Source organism: Dreissena polymorpha, chromosome 5 (genome assembly GCF_020536995.1).
Source record: "Dreissena polymorpha isolate Duluth1 chromosome 5, UMN_Dpol_1.0, whole genome shotgun sequence".
Taxonomy (NCBI): domain Eukaryota; kingdom Metazoa; phylum Mollusca; class Bivalvia; order Myida; family Dreissenidae; genus Dreissena; species Dreissena polymorpha.
In genome coordinates this window covers 12,237,897-12,253,940 of record NC_068359.1, presented here as the reverse complement: position 1 = coordinate 12,253,940, position 16,044 = coordinate 12,237,897, and the positions used below count along the sequence as shown (strand labels likewise).

At 33.6% G+C, this 16,044-nt stretch overlaps 1 protein-coding gene across 1 annotated transcript in view; it reads left to right on the top strand.

Annotated features, from left to right (window-relative positions):
• The window catches only part of LOC127881436 (membrane metallo-endopeptidase-like 1), a 23,474-nt gene extending 10,455 nt beyond the window's left edge, over positions 1-13,019 (top strand). Inside the window, exons 3-21 of the mRNA XM_052429328.1 lie at positions 1,261-1,422; positions 2,074-2,157; positions 2,710-2,927; positions 3,273-3,320; positions 3,732-3,863; positions 4,271-4,357; positions 4,969-5,102; positions 5,417-5,510; positions 5,970-6,098; positions 6,785-6,883; positions 8,097-8,221; positions 8,919-8,977; positions 9,355-9,406; positions 10,197-10,264; positions 10,727-10,860; positions 11,546-11,611; positions 12,010-12,114; positions 12,402-12,478; positions 12,913-13,019. Coding sequence (XP_052285288.1) covers positions 1,261-1,422; positions 2,074-2,157; positions 2,710-2,927; positions 3,273-3,320; positions 3,732-3,863; positions 4,271-4,357; positions 4,969-5,102; positions 5,417-5,510; positions 5,970-6,098; positions 6,785-6,883; positions 8,097-8,221; positions 8,919-8,977; positions 9,355-9,406; positions 10,197-10,264; positions 10,727-10,860; positions 11,546-11,611; positions 12,010-12,114; positions 12,402-12,478; positions 12,913-13,012 — 1,973 coding nt within the window. The 3' untranslated portion in view covers positions 13,013-13,019. The remainder of the gene's footprint in view (positions 1-1,260; positions 1,423-2,073; positions 2,158-2,709; positions 2,928-3,272; positions 3,321-3,731; positions 3,864-4,270; positions 4,358-4,968; positions 5,103-5,416; positions 5,511-5,969; positions 6,099-6,784; positions 6,884-8,096; positions 8,222-8,918; positions 8,978-9,354; positions 9,407-10,196; positions 10,265-10,726; positions 10,861-11,545; positions 11,612-12,009; positions 12,115-12,401; positions 12,479-12,912) is intronic.
• Positions 13,020-16,044: the final 3,025 nt, after the last annotated feature.

The window sequence follows — 16,044 nt, the reverse complement described above, 5'->3', positions numbered from 1 at the left end:
TCACCCTATATTGTATCGCATACAGTACAATATATTATTATATAGAATTTGTTTATTACGAACTGTATTCTGCTTTTCTTTAATAACGTTGACATAAACAAGTTTTTAGCCTGCTTTATGGGAAGCCCCGTAAACATATCGAAACACGTGCACGTTTTACAAAATATGTCATTTCAGCGGAACCGGAATTATGCCTGACGGAGGGCTGCGTTATGGCGGGTATGTAGACCACCAACAGCAAACAAATCCGCTAGAAAGTTTTTTAGCCCAAGTTCACCACAAATAAGTGTATCTATGCAATAATTATCTGTGCGTATATTTGTTGGAATGATGTCCATTAGAAACGATTTGGGAGTATATGTCGACTGGGATTTTGAGATTTGTGAACATCTACCGTTTACTAATATTCTAGATGCTTGGACATCTTTATAATCAATGGTTGTACGCCGGTGTAAAGACAATTAATGAAGAACCATCAACTAATAAAACTAAGTATTAAGTATCTTGATTTTATTTTGACATTACAACGTTCCTCGCGTTTGTTATCAAACTGAAACTGTTGAAATATGTCTATACTAAATCAGTTGTGAAATAAAAAGAAAAAGAAAGATACGTGATATGCAAAAATAGTATTAATTTTGTATATGCACAAATATTTCTTCTTTGATTGTTTTCGTTTATAGAATGTCCCGATAGTACTTGCAAACAATCTTTTTTTTGATCGGGATTAGTTTAACTCAAACTAACTGGCAAACATTTGTTTGAATAAAATATTCTAAACACATGTTGCATGTTTGAGACTAATAGCTGTAATACTAAACTAACGTACGCGAATGAACAGTTTTTACAATTGCGCACTTAAATCTTAGAAAATGACGCTCTTTCCTGAATGACCTTCATTATAAAGATAGGGATATCGGCTAAGACACAATTTAACAGGTCTATGCCTTTTTTGACTATTTTCAGTAGAAAATATATCGTCCTAAACGTGTTGTGTGCTCTTCTTCTTCTGCTTTGCGTATTTGGCTAATATTTTTACATCTGAAATCTTTAACTTGAAGGTGATTATAAAGGAAGACATTTTTATCTGCAGCACATTTGGTTTGGTTATGGTCTTTTTATGCTAAGATAAGATTATTTTTATGGAAGCAACTGACAGATGGATTTATCTGTGTCAAAACATATGTTCTGGGAGCATCAGTCTATATGATACGTCTACCATGTACCATTTCATATGCTCTCAACTTTTTTTTCATTCAGCGGCCAGGATGCGTGGCGCCATGGATACTAAGGTGATCCCATGCGATGACTTTTTCAACTTCGCGTGCGGCACGTGGGTCCGAAATCACGTGATCCCCGAGGACAAGAAATCGATTGATACAATGTCGCAACTCAACGATGACGTCAATGTCATAGTGAAAGGTGTGCGTATGTTTAACAAAATTATACGAAATACGCAAATGAATGGACCTTGAACGATGTGGCACTCTGGCTTAAACGACATATATGCCAGTATCTTGACATATCGAAATTATTAAATTACTTTCACACTAATTTATCTTAATATTCAGAGGCATTTACATTAAAACCTTCATTTGTCCTAAAGCTCCGTAGGCGTATTTGTTATTTATTAGCAAATGCATACTTTGCGTTTGCAAACAAGTAACGTTTAGACTAAGTACTATATTTAGACAAGTGGCATATACGAATATGAAAATAAAAGCAAATGAGAATATTTATATATTGTATATTTTATAAAAGCTCTTTCTTTATTAAATCGATCTTAAACAGGTTCATTCTCGATTAGAGACTTTGACAATCTGTATATAAAGCATTATAAAATAAGAAATTTTCAAATGCATTAATATTTTTGGTGGAAACACATTCTCAAGTTCTTTTATGTATTTTTATCTGAAACAATTTTACGGGTTTTCTGTCACGTAGAATGTTGTTTCAACAACGGGTCAAATAATATTTGGATCAAAACGTATTTAAGATGAACAAAAAACTCAGTTTCTTATTTTTTGCTATTTATCAAAACAACAAACAAAGGCACTTTTCGTTCTCTCACAGGCGTTCTTGAAGTCGCAAATAAGCACGACGACCTGGAAGTGGTAAAAAACGCACGGAAGTTCTACAAGACATGTGTTGATGAAAGTAAGGCGTTTAACATGAAAAAATAGTTCTTGTCTGAATGCATGTATGTCGGTGTGTCTTTCTGTCGGTCTATCCGTCCGGCTATCTGTCCGACCGACCGTCTGTCCGTCCGCTCGCCCGGACGTCCGTCTGCCTGTCGGTCTCTCTGACCATCCGTCTGAATATCTTACTATAAATTTTAAATTTCCATTTGCTTTGCTGAGTCACATATGAAACAAATAAGAAATGTCGCAATTTTAGTCAAAAAGAATCTGACAAACTCAATACAAGGTTAGGACCCTGACTTTTTATTTGCTCTATGCATTTGATTAAGGAATTGGTCTACAGCAAACATCACGGCATAAAAAGTATATGTCAAGAAAACAATGCGCTTAATATTATATGTTATGAAAAATAAAGTCAGTATTATTTAAGAAATACATTTCATACATGTTAAGAAAAAGGAAAAAAGAAAGCCATATGAGAAGTTTTTATGTTACCCATGCACAAATAAAAAACAAAACATAAAAACCAATTAGCAAGCATATACATGTTCTGTATATCTGATTGTAGAGAAACTAGAAGACTTGGGCCTTACCTATATCCAATCTTATCTGACGGCACTTGGCGGATTCCCAGTCCTTGCGTCGAAACCTGGAGGCAACTGGGCGGTTGCTGGGTTCGACTTGGTGGACCTTTTGGTGAAGACTAGAAATGGATCAAACAGCATGCCTCTGATAAACGTTGGTGTCACGCAAGATGACAAGAACCCATCGAAGTATATTATCTACGTAAGTATTACTAAGTAAGTTTTAAATGATCGGTGAACTATATATGACAATTTTATGTCAACCGACTTTAACTAAATTCATCAATCAAGGCACATTCTATCAAATTTGGTCAGATCTTGTTAAAGATTCGTTTGTGCTTAATTGAAACTTAAGTCATTTATATACTAGTTGGTGTTAATTTGTAACAGATTACCTTGATGTTAAATTCAATATGCCACGTATATCATAATAGCAAAATTGTCGGTAATCTCTCTTTAACCATATCATATCTTGCTGCCACAGTGCGAACATTAGTTGATATCAAAAGTCCATAAATGACCTCCATGCACGTTCTTGGACTTTCAGGTAGATCAACCCGGTCTTGGTATGCCGAGCAGGGACTACTATCTCAAGGTATTTGCATAAATAAGACTTATAAACAAACGTTTGAACGAGATTACATGGTCTTCAATAATACGTTGGTTCAAAAATGTATCGTTCGATACTTCTGGTTTGATTTCACGACATTAACATTAACATGTTGGTACCATTCGAGGTTCTATTTTGAAAGATCTAAGTCAATCCTTCTTTATTACATCCTAACCTTCGATTTTGCAACTAATCAAATAAAAAAGACACAAATAATGACTACATGAAAACGGTCCATATGTATGTTACCGAGGCTCTTGTAAATATGATCACCTACACCGTTTACAACAACAGAAGCGCAATGTCAAGTCACTCATGGTTGAATGTTGAAAGCGAAATCATACAAATAGTTGTCATGTCGGCAATATACATAAACGACACTGTTTGACATTTCAGGAACGTAATGCAACCGACCTGATGGCCTACCAGACCATGTTGGAAGAGATTGCTGTAGCCCTGGGCGCGGATCAGGGGCGGGCTTCACTAGCTGCCAAGCAAGTGGTAGATCTGGAGATCGATTTAGCAAATGTAAGAACCAGTTCGTTTTGGACTGAATGATTACATGTAGCTCAACTAACTGAAAGGTGTGTATTGAATATAATACGCATTCACGCTACGCGAAATAAATACAAATGTGTGTTTTTTATTTATTGAGTATAATTTTAAAATTGTTTTCTGTTTTTATGTATATTTAAAGAATGAATGCAATTAAATATAAGCTTATGAGTTATTTAAAACCATAATGATACATCGAGGAAAGCCATTTGACTTTACATAAAGGTTACAAAGTTTTCTATATGCAGTTAACAATCCTCTACGACGAAGCCTGTTAAATTTTGAATGAACCTTGGCAACTATTACAAATATATGTGCGCGATATGATACACAATTTGAATGTTAAACGTTTGCTTGGTAAATGTATCTGCAATTACTAGACTACAGAACCGAAGGAAGACAGACGGGACCCTGACCAACGATACAATAAAATGACCATCAACAACCTGGCGACAAAATTTCCAGGAGTAAGAATCAGGGATTTACTTTTCTATAGTGTCAGCAACAATCAGCATCATATCGCTTCGTAAATTTACAATCTCCAATCCACGTGGAGAACGCCTGAAGGAAGAACACGGTCATCTTTGCATCTAGTCTGACCGTGTAGTAGTGAACGAGAAACATCTCGAACAAGTATTTGTAACTTTAGCTAAACAACAAACTTTAAAACAAAATGTGCATCAGTAAATGTACGTAATCCACTTTGCGTACACGTGTTCGTTTTTCATTGTTTGTTTGCAAGTTAAGAAGAATTTATGTGGCATTTTAACCACAATACATAAAAAAACAATGTGGATTATCGCTCCGAGTGGCGTTTACGTTATGACCTTAATTAGAACTATGCAAATCATAAAATGGAGTTAATTAATGAAAAATTAATACACTAAAAAGATGTTATTCGTTAAATCATCGTTTTTTTCTAGATTTAAAATGCACTTTCCGGAAATGTAACAGGTTACTGTTCATAAAGTAATTAATATATTTACGTCATTCATTTAATAATGATTAAGTCCTACATTTAATAATGAATGCATTTGATAAAATAATAACGTACATAACACAATCTTCAACTTTCTAGGTGGCCTGGCAAAGACTAATAACAGACATCTTGAATCATGTTGGTATCATGATAGATGGGAATGAACCTGTTATTGCTGTAGCTCCACCATTTCTTGCAAAGTTTGGAGACATTCTGAACAGACATACTACGGAGTAAGAAATACTTTTGTTCTGGAGTGCACTGATGGTCATTTCAGTGCGTTTGATTCAATTCGCCGTAATGTAAAATTATAATCAACGACAATAAATATAATATGAGTGTACGTTGTTCATACTGCATAATAGTGTGTTCTAGTAATTGATTATTAATTGAATGCATAAACTGGAATACAATACTAGATATATTTAAAATGAATGCTGAAATTGTTATGTTAACACATCAATTATATACAAACTTTTATATGAACAACGCTGTTACAAAAATGTGCATGTACGTTTATGATGAAGTTTAATCTTTTTTAACACAGGACGCTTGTAAACTATGTTGTGTGGCAGAGTGTTGTTGGAAAGACCACGTTTTTACCACAAAGGTTTAAAGAAATCGATCTAAAGTACAGCAAGGTATGTAAATTAGTAGTGATTTATTTAAATGTTAGTCTTTAGAATGTGTTTTTCTAACAAATGTAACAGTTCGTGAGTTGACATACTAAATAAGTCTTCATAAACGAATTAGTTTAGTAAAGCAGTCATGGTTAATAACCTATATGTCATTATATACTTCTCTGAACAAGGTACATTTGGATTGAACTAATTAATGATAATTTTATTAACCGACTTTACGCTATTATGCTGCGTATTTCAGAAAAAAGCATACAATATAATCTTTTCGATTTAATCTATTTAAATAAACTTTTTGCATCGGTCGAATCATGGTATTGGTCGTGATTTTCCGTTTTGACCGAGCGTTTAAGATTTATTGGCTTAGTTCACGTTATATCAAGTGAGCAAACAAACGATATTTTCTTCAAATATTATTATTTCAAATACTCAAACTTATATTGTTTACCAATTTCTTTCCAGGTGATTTATGGGACTGCCTCTGTTCCCGCCCGCTGGCAGACATGCGTGTCCACTGTGACCGGGGCCATGCCAGAAGTGGTTGGTCGGCTGTTTGTGGAAACTGCCTTCAAGGAAGACGCCAAGAGAGATGTAACGTTTTCATCTTGTTTCAGGCTGTTTGTTTACTTGTCACTTTCCTTTCATGAAGGTACTCGTGCTAAGGCTAAATCGTCAATATATTAATATTTGTCGAACTTGCTCACAAAATTATGAATTAAGACAGAACAAAAATAACGAGTTTGAGATAAACGATATACACCTTGTCATCTTTTTTTAATGGAAAATACACAACGAATTGCTGAGAATTAAGAGCAACGCAAAACAAACGATGCAATGTGTATTGTGAGTTAAGACTGATACGTCCTGAGTATTAAAAAAAAGCGAGCTGTATATTTGTATTCACTTTATGTCCTTGTTATGGCAGTAATATTTTTTTACACCTATTTATAAACACGTAGCTAATTTTATTGTTTCTATTAAGAAAGAAAAGCATGCGTTTTATTAAAATTCACTTTGTATTTTTTAATGTTTTTATTACCTTTTTATGAACATAAAACTGTGTTTACTTAAGTATGTTTTTACCAATTGATACAATAAGCTGAACATCGCATAAGGTAAGTGTATGCAGTAAATTTGTTATTTGTAAATTACAAATGATTAACTCTCTTTGACAAAAGATTATTTTTGTATGGTATACGAGTTTGTTTCAGACATTTCTATAGATTTCAATGCACTTGCATGAACTACGTTTCCATTAAAAGGTTACTCTTCTCCAGGTATTGGATCTTGTAAACAATCTTCGCGAGGCTTTCAAAGAAATGATTGACCACCTCGACTGGATGAGCTACACCACCAAACAGATTGCCAAGGAAAAGGTGAGCACACAATCTGTTGATAAATTGATGTTTTAACTTGATCTGTTATGCCCATCTACAAATAAGAAATATTTATGGAAGCAAATTATTTGACCAGACAACGTATTAAATTTCAACGAATTCACAATATGCACTGTAAAATAGCATATGTAGAACCATACATTTGTGAGGACCCATAAATTAGTTCATTAAACATTCACACATTATGTAATATAAAAAACACTTTAGTGATTATCTGACATGTGCACTTTTGTATACTTAGTTTATCTTTCAATATGGATAAAGAATGTAGTTCATCATAAAATAAATTAACTTTAAGCAATAATCCATATCTCGCAATAAGTCATCTAGTATAATCGCCTCACTGTCCTACACTTTAATGGTATTTTGCTCTAGTTTTTAACTGCATTTATGTGCATCGGGTTTCCTAAGTAATAATCGTGTTTCTATTCCACATCATGCCTTCATGTGTTTGTCATAGTTCGTATTTTTCAAGGCAAATAACATCAACCCACAAATCGGTTACCAAGATATTGTCTACAAAAACAAGGACTTGAATAATTTGTATAAAAATGTAAGTGGCTATTACATATCTATTGTACTTGGTCTATTGTAATAAAAACAGTAATAATAATAATAATAATAATCATACAATATTATTATATTATATTAAATTATTGTATAGTATTTAATTTTATTTTGTTGGAAATGTATCATTTAGATATCGCCTAGGCATTTGTTTAAGTTCGCAAGTTCAAGTACGCTCAAACAAACAAAAAAACGCAATATTTGAATGTTTTGTCATTGCTTCCGTTTGCGTATTACATTACAGTGTACAGTACAGAATCGTACTAAAGGTTCATGTATGAAGTAGTTTGTCCATATCGGGTGTACTATGTTCGTTTCACTGATTCATGGGTATTAAATGATAATTTAAATGTATAAACAAAAACATTACATAATGGGTAACACACCTTAAAAATGTTCTATGCTCCAGCATTGGTAAATACTATTTAATAAGAAGTACGACTTCTGAACATCTGTTCGTCCATTACTGAACATATATAACATTTAGATCGTCACGCCTTCTTTTTTCTCTGAGTCACTAAAGTGTTTCTGAATTAAGCAAACATAAATTTATTTGAAAAGGTGTGTGCTATCGGGTTAGAACTATCGATAAACGATTAAGTATATTATGTAGGCTACATATTGATTTGGTGGTTTTGTTTCCTATGTGACTGTGGATGACAACGACCCCCTTAAGACTTTTGTCAGTTTTGGGGAAGCCTCGGTTATACGCGAACTTCTGAAACTGCGGAAGGACTACGACAAAGCAGAGTGAGCTTCTAGAATTGGATTGCGGCACTATACAGTTCGCGGCTTTTAACTTGCAACCGCGCCCCACGCTCTCCTAATTCTTAAATTAGCTGTTCAAATGCTTGAATGAGGTTTCATGTTTCATGTCGTAAGTAGTGTCCAGCATTCAATCGGCCGCGTGTTATCAAGAATGTCTTTCCTGGTATTTTTTCTGAAGTTGCTGTCTGCCTATACATGCACATTGAAATACGTCTGAAATCCAGTGTATCAAAATCGGGTGCGCAAAAGACAAAGGTTTTTCTTGTAGTGTTGCAGTTTTATGTTGTAAATCGTGTTCATTTCATAAGCTTTATAATAAAATTTATCCGATGTTTAAAGTTTTCCTGTTCATTTTTAAACTAGTTAATAAATTGAATCTTTTTTCATTTCTTAAAATCATAGACCTTAAATAACTATGTGTAAAACTACATGTATTTGTTCCATTCCTACACATCTAAAATATACAATCGTCTTCTTTTGTTTGAAAGCTATTATTTCGCGAATTAAGCTGTTTTTCTTATAGTTTGTCTTCGTTGTTAATATACCCTTAAAGTTTATTCAATTACTGAGTCATTAATGTATAAGTCGTTATAAGACTCTCAAGCATATCAACTAAATCAATTCGTAACGTAACTTTTTGTTTGCTGTACTTCGACGATTAAGTTCTTGTATTTTGTAGGTGGCGTTTATCCCCAGCTGAAGTGAATGCTTATTATTTGCCTGCTGACAACTGCATAAGTACGTACAATCAAGTCTATGGTGTATGACCAACTCTGGTTTGAACAAACAATTTAATTGTATGTGTATCAGAATAAGGTGAAGAAAACAAATCAATAAATGTATAACAAGCTTAATGTATTTTTTATTTGTTTAATTATACATAAGTTGTGATAATGATACGTCGGCAAACTAATCAACTTTAAAAAGCTACTTTTTAAAGATAGTAGAGGCAATTATAAATTGATTCCTTAATATCAATTGAAGCTGATTGCAGAATTCAAGATTTACAAAGTTTCCATTTGGAGAACAAACAAGTGATGATGAAATGCCTATTAATGTCAAGCAAAAACAAAATGAGGTCAATCAATTTGAGTAATTCCTTTGTTTTTATTCAGCATTCCCCGCTGCCATTCTTCAACCGCCATTCTACTCACACGACCAACCTGCGTAAGTAGCTTATCATTTATTTAAGTAGTTGATTATTAAACAAACTTGCCTTGTTCATGCAACTGGATATCATGTATTCAAAATTTAGTTTTAGATGCGAATATTGCCATTTAATGTGATATTTTGCTGTACGTTTGCAGTAATGTTTGTAAAAACTCGAAAGCCTAGACAAAACAACAAAGTCGTTCTGGATTATTTCATCGGTCGTTGAGGTACATTTAATATTTTTTAGGAAGGTCATTCCAATATTTGAATACGTGTTTGACTCGAAATGAAAGCTCTAATATCCAAGAGTCATAAGGAGTATACATCAATAATGTGAACTCTTGTCTCGTGTGTTGGACTTAATTCCCATTTGCTTCACTCTATTCCCATTTGTTTGACTCTATTCTCATTTGTTTGGCTCTATTCCCATGTGTTTGACTGTATTCCCATGTGTTTGACTCTATTCCCATTTGTTTGACTCTATTCCCATTTGCTTCACTCTATTCCTATTTGTTTAACTAAATTCCCATCGGTTTTACTTTATCCCGATGTGTTTAAATCTATCCCAAATATTGGACTCTATTGCCATTTGTTCCTTCTATTCTCATTTGTTTTCTCTATTCCAATTGCTTTGACAATTTGAAACGAAAAACCTTAAAGTGATTAACTTGATGTTAAAACTCTTCTATAAAAATGTAAGTATATTTCAGGCTATGTAAAAACAGAAAGAGAATAGAACATATTACAGTTATGCCCAAATATATAAATTATTACGTAATATGATCATATTTTATATTTATATCAGCTACTTGAACTATGGAGGAATAGGATACGTCATCGGTCACGAGATCACGCACGGTTTTGACGATCAAGGTATGCCTCTATATAGAATAATATATTCATAAACACACGTTTATATGTTATGTTATAATCAAACTTGTATAGACAACGTTCACCATGTGGAGTTGACAAAAAGAATATATTTTAGCATTCAATGGATAAAATGGTTACATTGCACATCCAGTACTGTTCGGTGGCGTTTTATTACTCGAAAGAATCCCAAACCATTCATGACATGAATGTTCCCTGTGAGTTATATATAAGATAAACGGTTCGAAGATAGCTAGCTAATACACCATGACGACCATGAACAAGTTCGACCTCATTTTGTATTTGTTTGGTTTAAAAAATAATACATAATACAATATTTTAAATTGAAAAAAATGTCTTTACCAAAATAAGCTTTTATTGAGTTCAAAATATGTATGGAGTGTTACAAAGTATTAATGAGTATTATAATCAACACCATATTCGTCGGCTTATCCCGCACTTCAGGCCGTAAGTATGACAAAGAGGGACACCTTAAGTCCTGGTGGTCGGCGGATGAGGGCAAAAAGTTTGTGGAGCGTGCTCAGTGCATCATAGATCAGTACAACGGCTACGTGGTGCCAGGAACAGGCAATATGACTGTGGGTATACAGGAGCAGATCAGACCACCTATTGTATATATTCTTTAACCGTAAACAGAATGTAATTATTGTTTAAGGTCATATGCGAATTAAACTTGTTAGTATTAAGGTGAATGTTGGTGCGAAGATTATCAATGTAAATTCACAACTGATAATAGAAATAAAATATGCATTTTCCATGATTAAAGTCGAAAGTCCAAGAAAACCAGATGTTGATTTAGTTAATGCCTTTTACCGTCTGTTTTACATTTTTAATTGGATAATACCACGGGAATCGTAACGTAATAACGTGAATATAATAATGTCAGTTCTAAGTTAAAAAGTGGCAAATAAAATCTAAGTATTTCCAAGTATTTGAACCAGTGAATTAACTGTCCTAAATCACTGGCACACTCAAAAGAACATATGTACAGTCGTTTTGCATTGCCATAATTTGTGCATTGGGACATGCTACTTAACTACGTTAATAGTGTTTTGTAAATCTTTATTTAAATGATTTTCGTTAATATAAGGTCTTTCACATTAATTCTGAATAAAATGTTAAAATCTTGGCTATCTACGTTCTTTATAGGTTTTTCCACACTTAAGAAACTCTTTTAAGGTTCATATTAATGATAATTCCAGAGTATGGTATTCAAGAAGCATCAATATATATTATACAAAGCATGCTTTGTGTCTATTGCAGATAAATGGTATCAACACCCTTGGCGAAAACATTGCGGATAACGGTGGCATAAAAGAAAGCTTCAATGTAAGAATGAAACACATGTTCACATTATTTAAATTATTTCATTGAAGTTATGCTGTCATATTTTTTTTAAATAAATACCAAATTGGAAGTATAAAAACCTAAATTAAGACTGTGGTTTTGTTATTGTGAACAAATAGTAAGTGCTTTCTATTGTATAATGGAAAATTGACCCATTCACCAAAAGGTCGTTACATAACAAACTTTTTAAAACGGCTTTATTACATAATTTTTCTCGGGCATAGTGGAAACATAAGTGGCCATATACAAAACATGACTATCGAGGACCTTTTCAGGCTTACATGTTGTAGTTACGGTTATATATGCAGAGCTGTGGCTGGCGTTTTTAATCCACTCTAAAGTAGGAGGAGAATAATTTGTATTTTCATGTACTTTAAAAGGCGTACCGGAAGTGGGTCAAGAGTGTAAGAGGAGGCAAGGAGGAGCACAAACTGCCTGGTCTGCCCTACACCCCAAATCAGCTGTACTTTCTCAACGCTGCACAGGTTATAATTGTGAAAGCGTCTTCTTGATAATTTGGTATTTTAAACAAATAAGCAACGTATAACTTCTGTATAGAGCACTAAGGTTTTTAAGGACCAACACAACTACCTGGCGCCCACAGTAACGATATGTATCATACATCATACCCTTAATATTTACGAATAAAAAGCAATTCAGCTTATTTTAGAATCGAATAAAGACACGTACACAAACAAACTTGGCCTTTCAATAGAATATCCGATCTGTTAAAATGTCCAATTAGTTCTCAACAAAGTGTTTTACTGGACAGATTTGGTGCGGAAGTAGCAGAGATCAAAGGAAGGCCGAGCTAATTCTTACGGACACACATAGCTTATCGGAATACAGGTAACAACAATTGGTATCATGAAATAGTAATTGAAATGTCGTCTGAGGAAAAATACTAGAATTCCACACTTCCATTTAAAGCGTCAATAAACACTTAATGCCGTGATGTTTGTTTATGTTGACTTTGTCGACTTTATATACATTTAACTCTGTAAACGTAAGTAAGTAAAATTCCGTGCCTCCTACCATTTGCTAAAATCAATATATATTACAAGTCATTATAACATTTATAGGTTCATGTATATGTTAGAGAATGCATGACGCCAAATCGGGTTTTTTAACGAACCTTCGTCCTAGCATTAGACAGGATTGTCTAACAATCTGGAGTTAGCCTGACATTTTATGGATACGTTGCATACGTTGATATTCTACACTTATTTAATATTTTATATCAGTGTAGAGATCTGTTTGTATCTTCAATGTCCACATTTCAGAGTGTACGGTCCTATGCAAAACTACGATGAGTTCTCCAAGGCATGGAACTGCCCTGCAGGATCCTTCATGAACAGTAGGCGCAAGTGTGCCGTCTGGTAGATACACGACAGGCAAGCACGACAGCAAAAAACAAATCAATTAAAAATGCATGTACTAGCTCCTAATATTTTAAGGAAATAACACGCATATATGAGAAAATATCAATACTTTATCAATAAGTCGCTAATATCTTAACCATGAACATGCCATTAGCCATGGTGCTATTTAAATATATATTAATACTTACATATGTTTATGTTAATACACAGAATCGTGTTGATATCAAAGAACTCGCGAAAAAAAGGAAAAATGACATCTTAAATCGGTGGTTCAAGCTTTAGACAGTGTGTTGAAATTTAAAAAAGGCAATTAGAATGTGATTCTTAATTGTAATTTTTTTGAATTACATCATGTTGGCAAAACTTTCGAAATACTCCCACTGTATCATTTGTCCACCTTCAAAATTCACAGACCGCATTATAAAAATGCCACGCCCTAAGCTCCTTCCGCTAGCCGACCAATTTGAAATTTGAACGCTTGTTCTTTGTCAATATTCATGGTATATATTGAAGTCAACTTCAACAAACAATATATCATCACATAGCCACTCCAAAGACTCAGAGGTAATAGCTTGGGGTCGATGGATCAAGGGAAGGGGAGGGGCAAATAATGTATACTCAAGGATGTGGTTAAATACAGGTACAATTATAAGTCGTGTTATAGTTGTGTGTGTTTTGCTCCGATTTGCACTATCAATCGCCCCTTTGTCATTCGTGTTGAACGGATTCTGACATAACTGTATAAATGTTTTGTTTTGGTTTTGCAGAACTGTGAAGTGGTTCGTGTCTTTGATGTGAAACATATACACCTGATGAGTGACATGTTATATTTGAAAAACTGAAACTGAACCTTTTGCGTTATATATTTTGTATTTTGTTGTTTTGCTAGTTTGACGGGCTTGTGTTTATACTTTACTAGTTTATATTATGCCATATTTTTGTATATACTAGTTATTTTAGTAGCTAACATATATTTGCCACTTTTATAATAATTTATATCAATCAACATATTTGATAGAAGTTGTGTTGTTTTCTGTGAGAAAGATTTGTGCCCGAGCTTCCTATTCGACAGTCTTCACGTGATATAATAATTACATTTAGCATTTATTGAACATTCCTTTAAATCGATTAAAGTTTGTTTTGTTTCGTTGTGCAAATCATCATTTTCCAGTCCTCATGAATAAAATCTACTGCATCTCAGATAAGAACGAGAGCGCCGATGGCGTTAAAAGCATAGGTGCAAGATACAGGGAAGAATGGCGTCACGTGGTATAATGTAGTTCGATATCGCCATCCGCGAATTTCTCAAATCAATAATTTCAAACAATTACCGACTATTTAAATAGATAATCTTTCCATTTACATCAGTGTTTGAAACGCTTATGAAAAATAATTACCCAAGCCTTTCAAAATTTAAGCACGGACAGATCTGTATCGAACTATTCTTTTCACAAATGAAAATAGACGCTACCCTATTCGTCTGCGTCAAGAATTTGTCGTAAAACTTGTGGTAAGCGTTAGATGCAGACGTGCACAACAGATTGAGTTCTGAATACAGATTTCTGAATGCAGATTTTTATAGAAACTCCTCACAGCAGTTACTTCCCTTGCTTCGCCCGGTCAGTTACTTCTAGTATAAGGGAGGCCACTGCGTAGGAGATTGATATTTATAGTGCAGATAGAATTGTTTTACGAACGAAATTTGTTTTAGGTTATAAGAAGATTTTTTGACATAAAACGGTCTTAGAAAAATTCACTAAACACGGTGTCAGCAATATTCTTGGAAGAAAACGTTAGAAAAACGTTTCAAATTTTTTTTGTAAGAATGACCATATCCTAAATTAAATAGATATTTCGTCTGATTTTTGATCAGGTAAGGCTTCATAATGGGCAACCGATCGATGTGGATTTTCGAAATGTGGTATATACCATAAGCATAGGTGCGTAAACGCACCTATGCTAAAAATGACAAAATAAAAGAGTTTATTTTAAATTTATACTATAGTTATAATAGAGATGCTTAAAATACCACAGTTGAAACATTACCAACATTTCAAAATCACTGGTCAATTTATGCCCATGATTAATCTTAGGTATTTTTCAAAAGCGTCTCATAACGATTAAATCTATTCATAATTGAGTTCTTGTTTTAAGTTGCCTCGTGAGCGAAACTAACCACTGAATTTCTCTCCCGACGCGTCCTTTCTTGCTATTAAACACAACGTTCGCAATTACAAGCTAACTATACAAATATTGCTTATGATACATACAGAAACCTAATAACACGTGCGGTGTTTTATTACTAGCAATGACCCTTACATCGATGGCAAAATAGTTCCCAACGGAAGTTAAGTGATTTTTATCAGACGTGTTTACAGTTGTAGGATGAGATTTCTATGTAAGATAACATTTATAAAACTGACTTTATCTATTTAAAAAATGTATTTTTGTGTTTAAAAAACACTTTTTGTGCACAAATAGCATTGTGGTGTATTTCATTGTTAATAAAGATTTCTGAAGTAAAGCGGGGTAACTTGGTAAAAGACCCATGCTTTTTACAAAAATAACTATGATTTCCAGTCATATAACATTGAACCAGTTTGTGATGACATGTTGAGTGTATTTTGTATGATGGTATGTTCTTTAATCTTGTTCACAAGAAGGGATTAGCTCATCAAGTACTTATTTCATTTCACTGTGCTTCCAATAGATGTAATACGGTGCTTTGGTGTAACTTAACCCCTTCTCCGGGTCAATTCTTACCATGGACCGTCCTAAGGCGTTGATTTCAAACATGATTTAATCATTTTTCAATAATAAATTACGTTCAGTCTTTAACTGATTTGGTAATCGGGTTTTCCTTAAAAACTAGCGGGCTAAATAATCCATGCTGATTTTTTTTTTCGAGTTCCATTAGTGCTATATATTTGACCAATTCTGAATATTCTTGTTTTAAATCTGTTTTTAGAAATGAGAGTTTAAATCACTTTCGTGTGAAACTATCAAACAGGTATATATGTATCTCCTTTTTGT